The following is a 13,902-nucleotide window of genomic DNA, read 5'->3' as shown; positions in this document are numbered from 1 at the left end:
GCAAGCTGCCCAGCGATCCTCCACTGCGAAGGTCAATATTGTACAAAGTCTGGCACTTGTGGTAACTTTGCCAAAGGCTGTCAGGTACCTGATCACGTGAACATTAGCACATTGTTCAAACAATTGAATTTAAAATCTGAACCTGTTAAGCCACATTTAAAGTTGATATAACATTTTGTTTTTAGCTTTTTGACACTGTAAAGAGCTGATTATTGACTTCATGAAGAGGGAACCAGAGGAGCATGAGCCAGTCCTCATCAGGGGATTAGAGGTGGAGAGGGTCAGCATCTTTAAATTCCTCAGTGTTATCATTTCAGAGGACTTGTCCTAGACCCAACAAGTAAGTGTAACTATGAAGAAAGCATGGCATGCCTCAAATTCCTTAGAAGTTGGCAAAAATTTGGCATGATATCTAAAACTTCAGCAAATCTCTATGGTGGAGAATATATTGACTGGTTACTTCACAGCTTAGTATGGAAATACCAATGCATTTGAATAGAAAATGCTACAAAAAGGTAGTGAATATGGTCCAGTCCATCAGGGGAAAAGTCCTCCTCACCATTGAGCACATCTATACAGAGCATTGTCGCAGAAAAGCAGCATCCATCATCAGGGTCCCCCACCACCCAGGTGTGCTGTCTTCTCACTGGTGTCATCAGAAAGAAGGTGCAGGAGCCTCAGGACTCACACCATCAGGTTCAGGAACAGTTATTATCCCTCAACCATCAGGTTCTTGAACCAGTGAGGATAACTTCACTTGCCCCATCACTCTACTGTTCCCACAAGCTATGAACTTACCTTCATGGACTCTTCATGTCATGATCTTGATATGTATTGTTTGTTGGTTTATTTATTTTTTATTTTTATAATTACTTCTTTTTTTCTTTTGTATTTGCACAGTTTGCTGTCTTTTGCACATTGGTTGTTTATCTGCTCTATTGTGTTTCTTCTATTTACTGTGATTGCTCACAAGAAAATGAATCTCAGGGTGGGAAAAGGTGGCGTATATGTATGTACTTTAATAAATTTATTTTGAACTTGGAACAGTATTAAACTTTCTTGTCTTAGCAGTTGTTCTTTCTTTCAACAAAATATGGCTTGCCACCTTCTATGAGTTCTTGGTAATTTACCTCAAGATTATCTCTGAGCTACTCATAAATCTGCAATGTGATTGTTCTGCATCTTGGCAACATCCATAATCTGGATCTTCTTGGAGTCATTATTGTTGCATTTCTGTTGGATGCTGTAACATTATTTACAGAACTGCCAACTGGGAAAATATTTATTTCAAGTTGAAAATCTAAGAATTGTGGATTGAAACTGATTGCAAATAAAATAGATCCAATAAAGAAGAATGAAGCAATTATTCTTGGAACAAGAGTAAATAACTCTGTGTTTATATCAAGTAACGACTTTAAAAGGACCATGTTTCTTACTTTTCTCCAGCACCTTGTGGCATATGCATAATGAAACACTCTGTTTTTAGGTCACAAGAAAACTGTGTACAGATTTCAAGAAATATGATAGTTTTATATAGATTCAAATGCTCTGTTTACCAGTGAAACTAATACCGATTTTAGTAGGTTGTTACAATTTAAAAAAAAGAAAGTAAGTAGCAAGATTCTATTTGAATTAGGAATTTTTCAATTTGAAAAAGTGAACAAGTAACTTCATTAATTAGAGAAATATTTTCAATTAAATAAAAGCATATTTTCATTTTGTTACATTTGACAATATTCACAGATGCTCCACTGGATACTATACTGAGAAAGAATGAACAAAATAAATTAGGGCTTTGCATATTTTATTTTCTTCAATTTTAGTTTCCAATTGACACACATCTGGCATATCTTACATCTTTGCCATAAAACAGCGTTACAATAGCTCAAGGATTTCTTATATCCAAAATATTTCACTGTGATTTCCAGATGAAATGAAATTGGTTTCCAGATGCTTGCTTCCCTCCCCCAATTCTAGACTAAAAACTCATAATATTGCTCACACGAGATGTACAACTTAATAGTTACGCAGTCAGACTTTTTCCATAGTTTTAATTGTTTAAATACAAACAGCAAGTAAAGAGTTCAGTGCTAAAATTTACTATTACAGTGTGGATGATAAATCAATAATCACAGCAATAAATAATGATGTTTCTGGTGCAAAGTGCTAATACAAAGAATCCAATTTCTTTCTTAAATAAACTGCATGACTGCAATTTCCAAGAAAACTACATTCCTGTTACATGCCTCTTAGCCCTACCAACATAGTATGTACATCTATGACTTCTGACAAAACAGTCACCAATTATACAAAAGAAAAGAAAAGATGAGGTGATTTTTAATCCCCGTGTGTATGTATTTAGTTAGAATTATATGCCAGAAATATCTTTACTACAGTAAAATTTTTGCTCTGGAAACAAATGCATGGTACATTTATTCTCGTGCTTACTAGGAAAGCTGGAAATGTAATTTTAAGCAAGAGAGCCAAGATCTCACAATATTTACCTCATGAAATAAATGTTAACAGGGTACAGAAATGAAACTGTGTGAATTGTCAGCATAGTACAGAATGTGGATCTCATTGCCACACTGTAAAATTATTAGCCGTTAATTTTGTTCATGGTGCTAATAAATATCCAGTACTTTCTATCATGATTAGTTTTACCTTATGTCTAAAATGATGGATCAACAGATTGAGTGCAATGGCTGAGAAACATATGCCTTGGGTATTTTATTTCCATCAAAGATATTAAAGTAATACTTATTAAAAGTATTCTTTCATAGCTGGATACAAACTGAAAAGACAAATGTAGTTTTTCTTTTTAAATGGCCTTCTCTTAGCATGAATTGTTTGAACAACTGCACATGTTCTGTAACTTGTCCTCGACACATTTTTGTAAATAAAATTAGATAGTAACATTAAGTATTCAACATACTGTTAATCATCTGTCTTTCATCAATGATTTGTAAATTAATGTGGTAGTTCTTTGATAAAGCTGGTGATCAGTGAAGAAAGAAAAAAAAATTACTGTGATTGCTTTCACATGAAAATAATACAAAATGCACAACTATTGCTGGATGTAATGCAATGTATAATGGAGGGCAAACAGAGGGTATTACATTCCAACACCTATACCTGGGCTGTTGACTGTAGCACTTGTGCTCTCAGCTGGAACTGCCAATCACTCTTCACCCTCCCTCAGCATGTGATTAGTATCTGTTCTGATGTTCATAGTGCCACCGGTTGAAATCTATGTTAAAAGCTACGATACTGCCTGAAGCCATGCCTGTTATCAGTGTCCTGAAACAGAAATACAAAAATGTCAAAATCAGAATTAGATATTTGTGTACCACTTTGTTCAATATATACAAACCTGCTCAAATTCTTTCAAATAGAACATGGTATTTACAATGTGAAATTGAAATACTTTAAATCAAATTTCAAAATTCATTTGTTTTATTTCAGTAAGTTATCTATAAGTGTAATATTTTTATTGTATGACACAAGTTCGTCTGATAACTCAGTGAATGTTTAGTACGAGACACCACTAAACCTCTTCATACCCCATCCTTGCTATACATATGCACAAAAAGGACATACTTACATACAACTTTGGAGCTGAACAAGGTGCCAAACATTTAAAAGTTAAAAACTGTCTATTGATAAAGAAGAATATAAACATACATAGCTTCAGGATAATGATGATTGCAAAAGGTTTCTATAAATTAATAAACCTGCAATATTTTTAGACTTATGAAAATGTTTTGCTGTATTTTTTAAGTACTCAGGAAAACAATTTTGCTTATTCAGATATATCATTGAGTGTGTCATGTGCCCGGGTTATTTTGTATACAGTATAAAGACAGTTGTCTTTCGATTCGGAATGGATCCAATCATAATATGTAGCCAGGAGTTAGCCATCTGATTCTACTCTTAGCAAGGTTTATATGGGGCAAAACATAAGCAAATGGAACGAGCTGAGATAAGCAACTTGTTCAGCATGGACTAGTAGGGCCAAAGCCCTGTTTCCATCCTGTATAACTCAATGACTCCTGAAAATCTAAATGTATGATATAGAAACATAGAAAATAGGTGCAGGAGTAGGCCATTCGGCCCTTCGAGTCTGCACCGCCATTTATTATGATCATGGCTGATCCTCCAACTCAGAACCCTGCCCCAGCCTTCCCTCCATACCTCCTGACCCCCGTAGCCACAAGGGCCATATCTAACTCCCTCTTAAATACAGCCAATGAACTGGCCTCAACTGTTTCCTGTGGCAGAGAATTCCACAGATTCACCACTCTCTGTGTGAAGAAGTTTTTCCTAATCTCGGTCCTAAAAGGCTTCCCCTCTATCCTCAAACTGTGGCCCCTCGTTCTGGACTTCCCCAACATCAGGAACAATCTTCCTGCATCTAGCCTGTCCAATCCCTTTAGGATCTTATACGTTTCAATCAGATCCCCCCTCAATCTTCTAAATTCCAACGAGTACAAGCCCAGTTCATCCAGTCTTTCTTCATATGAAAGTCCTGCCATCCCACGAATCAATCTGGTGAACCTTCTTTGTACTCCCTCTATGGCAAGGATGTCTTTCCTCAGATTAGGGGACCAAAACTGCACACAATCCTCCAGGTGTGGTCTCACCAAGGCCTTGTACAATTGCAGTAGTACCTCCCTACTCCTGTACTCAAATCCTCTCACTATAAGTGCCAGCATACCATTCGCCTTGCTTAATTCACTTTCAGTTGACTCTAGTGCAGGGGATGTGGTATGAAAATGGTGGATAGATCTCCAATAAAGTTGTAGTTGTCTCAGCCACTCATGCCCCCACAATTCTGGCCCTTCTGTTTTTACCACGTACAAGCTCAATGTGGCTTGTTGTCTGTTCTGTTTCACTGTTATAAATGCCAATCTTACAGGAGTTATCTTTCTCCTGTGTAAGTTGTTAGTTGGATATCTGCAGGCTTCAGTTCAGTATCTTTGAAATGCCATTCAAACTCATTTTGTGGAATGACTGAAACAGCCGAGTCAGTGGCCAATTCCATTTTAATTAATTTGCTAGTCACTTCTGGTGTAAGCCATATTGCTTATCTTAATTTTCACATTATAAATCTCACTGCTATTCAGTCCTATGTCACTCTCATCATTATCATATTTTTCATAAACATCATACAGATCAATGCTTTCTTTGGAACTACAACTTGATTTTACTATCTTTTTCTCTTCCCCGTACAGTCTATTTATTTTTGTCCGCCCAACATGCTCTTTGTATGTGTCCTATTTTGTTACATTTTACATAAACATAGAAAACATAGAAAATAGGTGCAGGAGTAGGCCATTCGGCCCTTCGAGCCTGCACCGCCATTTATTATGATCATGGCTGATCATCCAACTCAGAACCCTGCACCAGCCTTCCCTCCATACCCTCTGATCCCCCTAGCCACAAGGGCCATATCTAACTCCCTCTTAAATATAGCCAATGAACTGGCCTCAACTGTTTCCTGTGGCAGAGAATTCCACAGATTCACCACTCTCTGTGTGAAGAAGTTTTTCCTAATCTCAGTCCTAAAAGGCTTCGCCTTTATCCTCAAATCGTGACCCCTCGTTTTGGACTTCCCCAACATCGGGAACAATCTTCCTGCATCTAGCCTGTCCATTTATACGTTTCAATCAGATCCCCCCTCAATCTTCTAAATTCCAACGAGTACAAGCCTAGTTCATCCAGTCTTTCTTCATATGAAAGTCCTGCCATCCCAGGAATCAATCTGGTGAACCTTCTCTGTACTCCCTCTATAGCAAGGATGTCTTTCCTCAGATTAGGGGACCAAAACTGCACACAATACTCCAGGTGTGGTCTCACCAAGGCCTTGTACAACTGCAGTAGTACCTCCCTGTCCTGTACTCGAATCCTCTTGCTATAAATGCCAGCATACCATCCGTCTTTTTCACCGCCTACTGTACCTGCATGCCCATTTTCAATGACTGGTGTATAATGACACCCAGGTCTCATTGCACCTCCCCTTTACCTAATCGGCCACCATTCAGATAATAATCTGTTTTCCTATTTTTGCCACCAAAGTGAATAACTTCACATTTATCCACATTAAATTGCATCTGCCATGAATTTGCCCACTCACCCAACCTATCCAAGTCACCCTGCATCCTCTTAGCATCCTCCTCACAGCTAACACTGCCGCCCAGCTTCGTGTCATCCGCAAACTTGGAGATGCTGCATTTAATTCCCTCATCCAAGTCATTAATATATATTGTAAACAACTGGGGTCCCAGCACTGAGCCTTGCGGTACCCCACTAGTCACTGCCTGCCATTCTGAAAAGGTCCCGTTTATTCCCATTCTTTGCTTCCTGTCTGCTAACCAATTCTCCACCCACACCAATACCTTACCCCCAATACCGTGTGCTTTAAGTTTGCACACTAATCTCCTGTGTGGGACCTTGTCAAAAGCCTTTTGAAAATCCAAATATACCACATCCACTGGTTCTCCCCTATCCACTCTACTAGTTACATCCTCAAAAAATTCTATGAGATTCGTCAGACATGATTTTCCTTTCACAAATCCATGCTGACTTTGTCCGATGATTTCACCGCTTTCCAAATGTGCTGTTATCACATACTTGATAACTGACTCCAGCAGTTTCCCCACCACCGACGTTAGGCTAACCGGTCTATAATTCCCCGGTTTCTCTCTCCCTCCTTTTTTAAGAAGTGGAGTTACATTAGCCACCCTCTAATCCTCAGGAACTAGTCCAGAATCTAATGAGTTTTGAAAAATTATCACTAATGCATCCACTATTTCTTGGGCTACTTCCTTAAGCACTCTAGGATGCAGACCATCTGGCCCTGGGGATTTATCTGCCTTCAATCCCTTCAATTTACCTAACACCACTTCCCTACTAACATGTATTTCGCTCAGTTCCTCCATCTCACTGGACCCTCTGTCCCTTACTATTTCTGGAAGATTATTTATGTCCTCCTTAGTGAAGACAGAACCAAAGTAATTATTCAATTGGTCTGCCATGTCCTTGCTCCCCATAATCAATTCACCTGTTTCTGTCTGCAGGGGACCTACATTTGTCTTTACCAGTCTTTTCCTTTTTACATATCTATAAAAGCTTTTACAGTCCATTTTTATGTTCTCTGCCAGTTTTCTCTCATAATCTTTTTTCCCCTTCCTAATTAAGTCCTTTGTCCTCCTCTGCTGAACTCTGAATTTCTCCCAGTCCTCAGGTGAGCCACTTTCTCTGGCTAATTTGTATGCTTCTTCTTTGGAATTGATACTATCCCTAATTTCTCTTGTCAGCCACGGGTGCACTACCTTCCTTGATTTATTCTTTTGCCAAACTGGGATGAACAATTGTTGTAGTTCATCCATGCAACCTTTAAATGCTTGCCATTGCATATCCACCGTCAATCCTTTAAGTGTCATTTGCCAGTCTATCTTAGCTAATTCACGTCTCATACCTTCAAAGTTACCCCTCTTTAAGTTCAGAACCTTTGTTTCTGAATTAACTATCTCACTCTCCATCTTAATGAAGAATTCCACCATATTATGGTCACTCTTACCCAAGGGGCCTCTCACGACAAGATCGCTAATTAACCCTTCCTCATTGCTCAAAACCCAGTCCAGAATAGCCTGCTCTCTAGTTGGTTCCTCGACATGTTGGTTCAAAAAACCATCCCGCATACATTCCAAGAAATCCTCTTCCTCAGCACCTTTACCAATTTGGTTCACCCAGTCTACATGTAGATTGAAGTCACCCATTATAACTGCTGTTCCTTTATTGCACACATTTCTAATTTCCTGTTTAATACCATCTCCGACCTCACTACTACTGTTAGGTGGCCTGTACACAACTCCCACCAGCGTCTTCTGCCCCTTAGTGTTACGCAGCTCTACCCATATCGATTCCACATCTTCCCGGCTTATGTCCTTCCTTTCTATTGCGTTAATCTCTTCTTTAACCAGCAACGCCATCCCACCTCCCCTTCCTTCATGTCTATCTCTCATGAATATTGAATATCCCTGAACGTTGAGCTCCCATCCCTGGTCACCCTGGAGCCATGACTCTGTGATCCCAACTATATCATAATCATTAATAACAATCTGCACTTTCAATTCATCCACCTTATTATGAATGCTCCTTGCATTGACACATAAAGCCTTCAGGCACTCTTTTACAACTCTCTTAGCCCTTATACAATTATGTTGAAAAGTGGCCCTTTTTAATGCTTGCCCTGGATTTGTCGGCCTGCCACTTTTACTTTTCTCCTTAGTACTTTTTGCTTCTACCCTCACTTTACACCCCTCTGTCTCTCTGCACTGGTTCCCATCCCTCTGTTGTGAACTAACCTCCTCACGCCTAGCCTCTTTAATTTGATTCCGACCCCCCAACCATTCTAGTTTAAAGTCACCTCAGTAGCCCCCGCTAATCTCCCTGCCAGGATATTGGTCCCCCTAGGATTCAAGTGTAACCCGTCCTTTTTGTACAGGTCACGCCTGCGCCAAAAGAGGTCCCAATGATCCAAAAACTTGAATCCCTGCCCCCTGCTCCAATCCCTCAGCCACGCATTTATCCTCCACCTCATCGCATTCCTACTCTCACTGTCGCGTGGCACAGGCAGTAATCCCGAGATTACTACCTTTGCGGTCCTTTTTCTCAACTCCCTTCCTAGCTCCCTATATTCTCCTTTCAGGACCTCATTCCTTTTCCTACCTATGTCATTGGTACTGATATGTACCACGACCTCTGGCTCCTCACCCTCCCACTTCAGGATATCTTGGACACGATCAGAAATATCCCGGACCCTGGCACCAGGAGGCAAACTACCATCCGGGTCTCTGGACTGCGTCCACAGAATCGCCTATCTGACCCCCTTACTATCGAGTCCCCTATCACAACTGCCCTCCTCTTCCTTGCCCTACCCTTCTGAGCTACAGGGCCAGACTCTGTGCCGGAGGCACGGCCACTGTCGCTTCCCCCGGGTAAGCTGCCCCCCCCAACAGTACTCAAACAGGAGTACCAGTTGTTAAGGGGCACAGCCACCGGGGTACTCCCTATTACCTGACTTTTCCCCTTCCCCCTCCTAACCGTGACCCACTTGTCTGCCTCCCGTGGCCCCGGCGTGACCACCTGTCTGCAACTCCTCTCTATCACCTCCTCACTCTCCCTGACCAGACGAAGGTCATCGAGCTGCAGCTCCAGTTCTGTAACGCGGTCCCTTAGGAGCTGCATCTTGATGCACTTGGCGCAGATGTAGAGGTCCGGGAGGCTTGGAGACTCCAGGGCCTCCCACATCCGACACCGAGAACAGCAAACTGCCCTCACACTCATACTGCCCCTCTCCTCAAATAACAACAGAAAATGAATGCCAAACCTTCCTCGCCTCGCCCGTTTCCGCCTAAGCCCGTTGAGCCAAAGCCCTTAGGTCTTCACTCTGCTCCCAGCTCACTCCGCCGCCCGCAAACTACGCTGCCCGCTCTATGAGGCTTTGTTCCTTTTAAATCTGCCGCGCTGCACAGCCCGACGTCACACGCCTGCGCAGTCCCGCCTCTCAGAAAGCCGTTGGAGAAAAAAAAAAGTAACGAAAATTTCAAAAATGTCTTTCTCGGCACTCTCACTCAGACTCTCAGACTCCTTCTTCGAATCAAACCCGAAGCAGGATGTCTGCCCTTTTAAATCTGCCGCGCTGCACTGCCCGACGTCACACGCCTGCGCAGTCCCGCCTCTCAGAACGCCGTTGGAGAAAAAAAAATAACGAAAATTTCAAAAATATCTTTCTCGGCACTCCCACTCAGACTCTCAGACTCCTTCTTCGAATCAAACCCGAAGCAAGATGTCTGCCCTTTTAAATCTGCCATGCTGCACTGTCCGACGTCACACGCCTGCACAGTCCCGCCTCTCAGAACGCCGTTGGAGAAAAAAAATAACGAAAATTTCAAAAATGTCTTTCTCGGCACTCCCACTCAGACTCTCAGACTCCTTCTTGTGGTTCTCTCACATCTTTTCTGCCAGTCACATTTTCAGCAAATTCAAGTGGGTTAGTCAAACATGATTTCGCTTTTATAACTTCAATCCTATTATTCTTTACTAGTTGTTGGGCTTCTTTGCAAAATACCTTCTATTTTGGAAACTGCAATCATTACAGATAAACTGTGGTTTGAATTTCTCAGCTGACAGTATTTAGCCACACAGCTGATTCCAAATGAGCTGGCTGTTAAAGACATAGGCATGTAACACCAACAACTCTCAGCTGCTGGAGAGTGCTGTCAACTTGCACCACTAATTCCTGGGAGCACAAAGCAAGCTCACAGATGTTGTGAAGCAACTGCTCATGGTGTGTGGAACACATCACCCCTGGGAGGTATATCCTCTAATAAAGAATTACCTGCAGTGACACGGATAGGGGATAGTTAGGATACCATTATAAGAAGCAAGTTTGCAGGCATTGACAACCACTGTCATAAAAACTAAGCGCCTTAAGTTGAGTCCATGGAGCTTAATTTCTTTTTAATTTACATTCACAATCTTTGCATGTTAATAACTAAGGACTCACTGAGAGAAAGACTCCTTTATTTTGTTCACTCTTACAATGACTGCACCATAGATATATGGCCACAGATTGAAATCTTGCACATACTCAAAATGTTTGATATCCTCAGCTAATTCCAGCCGATCCTGAAAATACTTGGGTTTTGTAAACATGTTTAATCTTGTCAGCCAATCCCAACTCACTGGCTTCAGCATGAAATCATCTCTCTGATACAGTACAAATGGGACTTCCAAATATATCCAGACATCAAAAATAAAACATAATGCAGGAAATACCTAGCAGTTCAGTCACTATTTGTGGAAAAAGAGAGTCAATCTGTCAGGTTGATGATCTATCAGAACTCTCACATCACTGTTCAGATAAAAGACCATCAATGTGAAACATTAATTCTGCTTCTCTCTGCCTTGCTTGTTGAGTACATCTGGCAAACATTTGTTTTATTTCAGGTTCCTTCATCTGCAGCTTTCAGTATTCAGAAATTCAGAAATTAATATTTGTAACAGAGATGAAGTACAGTACAGTGAGAGCAGGCGCACTGCAGCTGAAGCATGCTGGGTAATGCTTGATAAAATCTATAATATTTTCAGGACAACATTCATGCACAACCATATGTATACTTCTCAGGATTTATCTAGAGCTATAAACCATGGAGCCAGTGCAAAACTAGAACATTTCTAGCTTGGAAATAGTTTGCTCATGCCTTCCAGGTAGTGACAATGCAGAAGAAACATGGAAACAGGAGGAGCAGGTTTCTGCCTCAATTAAGACAAATCTTCAATCAGTCTTCTGGACACTCTGAACCCTGAGCTATAAGCAGGCAGACTCCCAGGTACAGCAGCAAACTGTTCTGAAAGAGATTGATGCTTCTATCAGTTACCAGACAACTTTCCTCTAAGGACCAGTTGCCGACTTTGGCAGGATTCATGAGACTATGTTATTGGTTGTGTACTCTGGATAACACTTGTCCATGTATGCATAAGAGTCCTATGTATAAGAGCTGAGACCCTTTCCTCCCTCATGTAGCACATACTCTCAAGTACTGCTCTCACCAGCATAACTAATCCTGTATATCCAGACTGCAAGCACACGAGTTAGTACCTTGCAGTTATGAAACCAGCTTATAGAACATAGAACATAGAATAGTACAGCACAGTACAGACCCTTCAGCCCACAATGTTGTGCTGACCCTCAAACCCTGCCTCCCATATAAGCCCCCACCTTAAATTCCTCCATATACCTGTCCAGTAGTCTCTTAAACTTCACTAGTGTATCTGCCTCCACCACTGACTCAGGCAGTGCATTCCACGCACCAACCACTCTCTGAGTAAAAAATCTTCCTCTAATATCCCCCTTGAACTAACCACCCCTTACCTCAAAGCCATGTCCTCTTGTATTGAGCAGTGGTGCCCTGGGGAAGAGGTGCTGGCTACCCACTCTATCTATTCCTCTTATTATCTTGTACACCTCTATCATGTCTCCTCTCATCCTCCTTCTCTGCAAAGAGTAAAGCACTAGCTCCCTTAATCTCTGATCATAATGCATACTTTCTAAAACAGGCAGCATCCTGGTAAATCTCCTCTGTACCCTTTCCAATGCTTCCACATCCTTCCTTTAGTGAGGTGACCAGAACTGGACACAGTACTCCAAGTGTGGCCTAACCAGAGTTTTATAGAGCTGCATCATTACATCGCGACTCTTAAACTCTATCCCTCAACTTATGAAAGCTAACACCTCATAAGCTTTCTTAACTACCCTATCCACCTGTGAGGCAACTTTCAGGGATCTGTGGACATGTACCCCGAGATCCCTCTGCTCCTCCACATACCAAGTATCCTGCCATTTACTTTGTACTCTGCCTTGGAGTGAACTGCATCTGCCACTTCTCAGCCCACTTCTGCATCCTATCACTGTCTCTCTGCAATCTTTGACAATCCTCTACACTATCTACAACAGCACCAACCTTTGTGTTGTCTGCAAACTTGCCAACCCACCCATCTACCCCCACATCCAGGTCATTAATAAAAATCATGAAAAGTAGAGGTCCCAGAACAGATCCTTGTGGGACACCACTAGTCACAATCCTCCAATCTGAATGTACTCCCTCCACCACCACCCTCTGCCTTCTGCAGGCAAGCCAATTCTGAATCCATCTGGCCAAACTTCCCTGGATCCCATGCCTTCTAACTTTCTGAATAAGCCTACCGTGTGGAACCTCGTCGAATGCCTTACTAAAATTCATATAGATCACATCCACTGCACTACCCTCATCTATATGCCTGGTCACCTCCTCAAAGAACTCTATCAGGCTTGTTAGACATGATCTGCCCTTCACAAAGTCATGCTGACCGTCCCTGATCAGACCATGATTCTCTAAATGCCTATAGATCCTATCTCTAAGAATCTTTTCCAACAGCTTTCTCACCACAGACGTAAGGCTCACTGGTCTATAATTACCCGGACTATCCCTACTACCTTTTTTGAACAAGGGGACAACATTCGCCTCCCTCCAATCCTCCGGTACCATTCCTGTGGACAACGAGGACATAAAGATCCTAGCCAGAGGCTCAGCAATCTCTTCTCTCGCCTCGTGGAGCAGCCTGGGGAATATTCCGTCAGGCCCCGGGGACTTATCTGTCCTAATGTATTTTAACAACTCCAACACCTCCTCTCCCTTAATATCAACATGCTCCAGAACATCAACCTCACTCATATTGTCCTCACCATCATCAAGTTCCCTCTCATTGGTGAATACCGAAGAGAAGTATTCATTGAGGACCTCGCTCACTTCCACAGCCTCCAGGCACATCTTCCCACCTTTATCTCTAATCGGTCCTACCTTCACTCCTGTCATCCTTTTTTTCTTCACATAATTGAAGAATGCCTTGGGGTTTCCCTTTACCCTACTCACCAAGGCCTTCTCATGTCCCCTTCTTGCTCTTCTCAGCCCCTTCTTAAGCTCCTTTCTTGCTTCCCTATATTCCTCAATAGACCCATCTGATCCTTGCTTCCTAAACCTCATGTATGCTGCCTTCTTCCACCTGTCTAGATTTTCCACCTCACTTGTCACCCATGGTTCCTTCACCCTACCATTCTTTATCTTCCTCACCCGGACAAATTTATCCCTAACATCCCGCAAGAGATCTCTAAACATCGACCACATGTCCATAGTACATTTCCCTGCAAAAACATCATCCCAATTCACACCCGCAAGTTCTAGCCTTATAGCCTCATAATTTGCCTTTCCCCAATTAAAAATTTTCCTGTCCTCTCTGATTCTGTCCTTTTCCATGATAATGCTAAAGGCCAGGGAGCGGTGGTCACTGTCCCCCAGA

At 41.9% G+C, this 13,902-nt stretch overlaps 1 protein-coding gene across 4 annotated transcripts in view; it reads right to left on the bottom strand.

The window, feature by feature from the left end:
* Window positions 1-1,769: 1,769 nt before the first annotated feature.
* The window catches only part of nbeaa (neurobeachin a), an 868,656-nt gene continuing 856,523 nt past the window's right edge, over window positions 1,770-13,902 (bottom strand). For all 4 annotated transcript variants that reach the window (XM_063054331.1, XM_063054330.1, XM_063054328.1 and 1 more), the window contains one exon: window positions 1,770-3,300. In XM_063054331.1, coding sequence (XP_062910401.1) covers window positions 3,210-3,300 — 91 coding nt within the window. In that variant the 3' untranslated portion in view covers window positions 1,770-3,209. The remainder of the gene's footprint in view (window positions 3,301-13,902) is intronic.

This window comes from Mobula hypostoma, chromosome 7 (assembly GCF_963921235.1).
Source record: "Mobula hypostoma chromosome 7, sMobHyp1.1, whole genome shotgun sequence".
NCBI classification, from domain to species: Eukaryota; Metazoa; Chordata; class Chondrichthyes; order Myliobatiformes; family Myliobatidae; genus Mobula; species Mobula hypostoma.
Note: the sequence above shows the minus strand (reverse complement) of the source record. Positions and strands in the feature narration are given on the sequence as shown.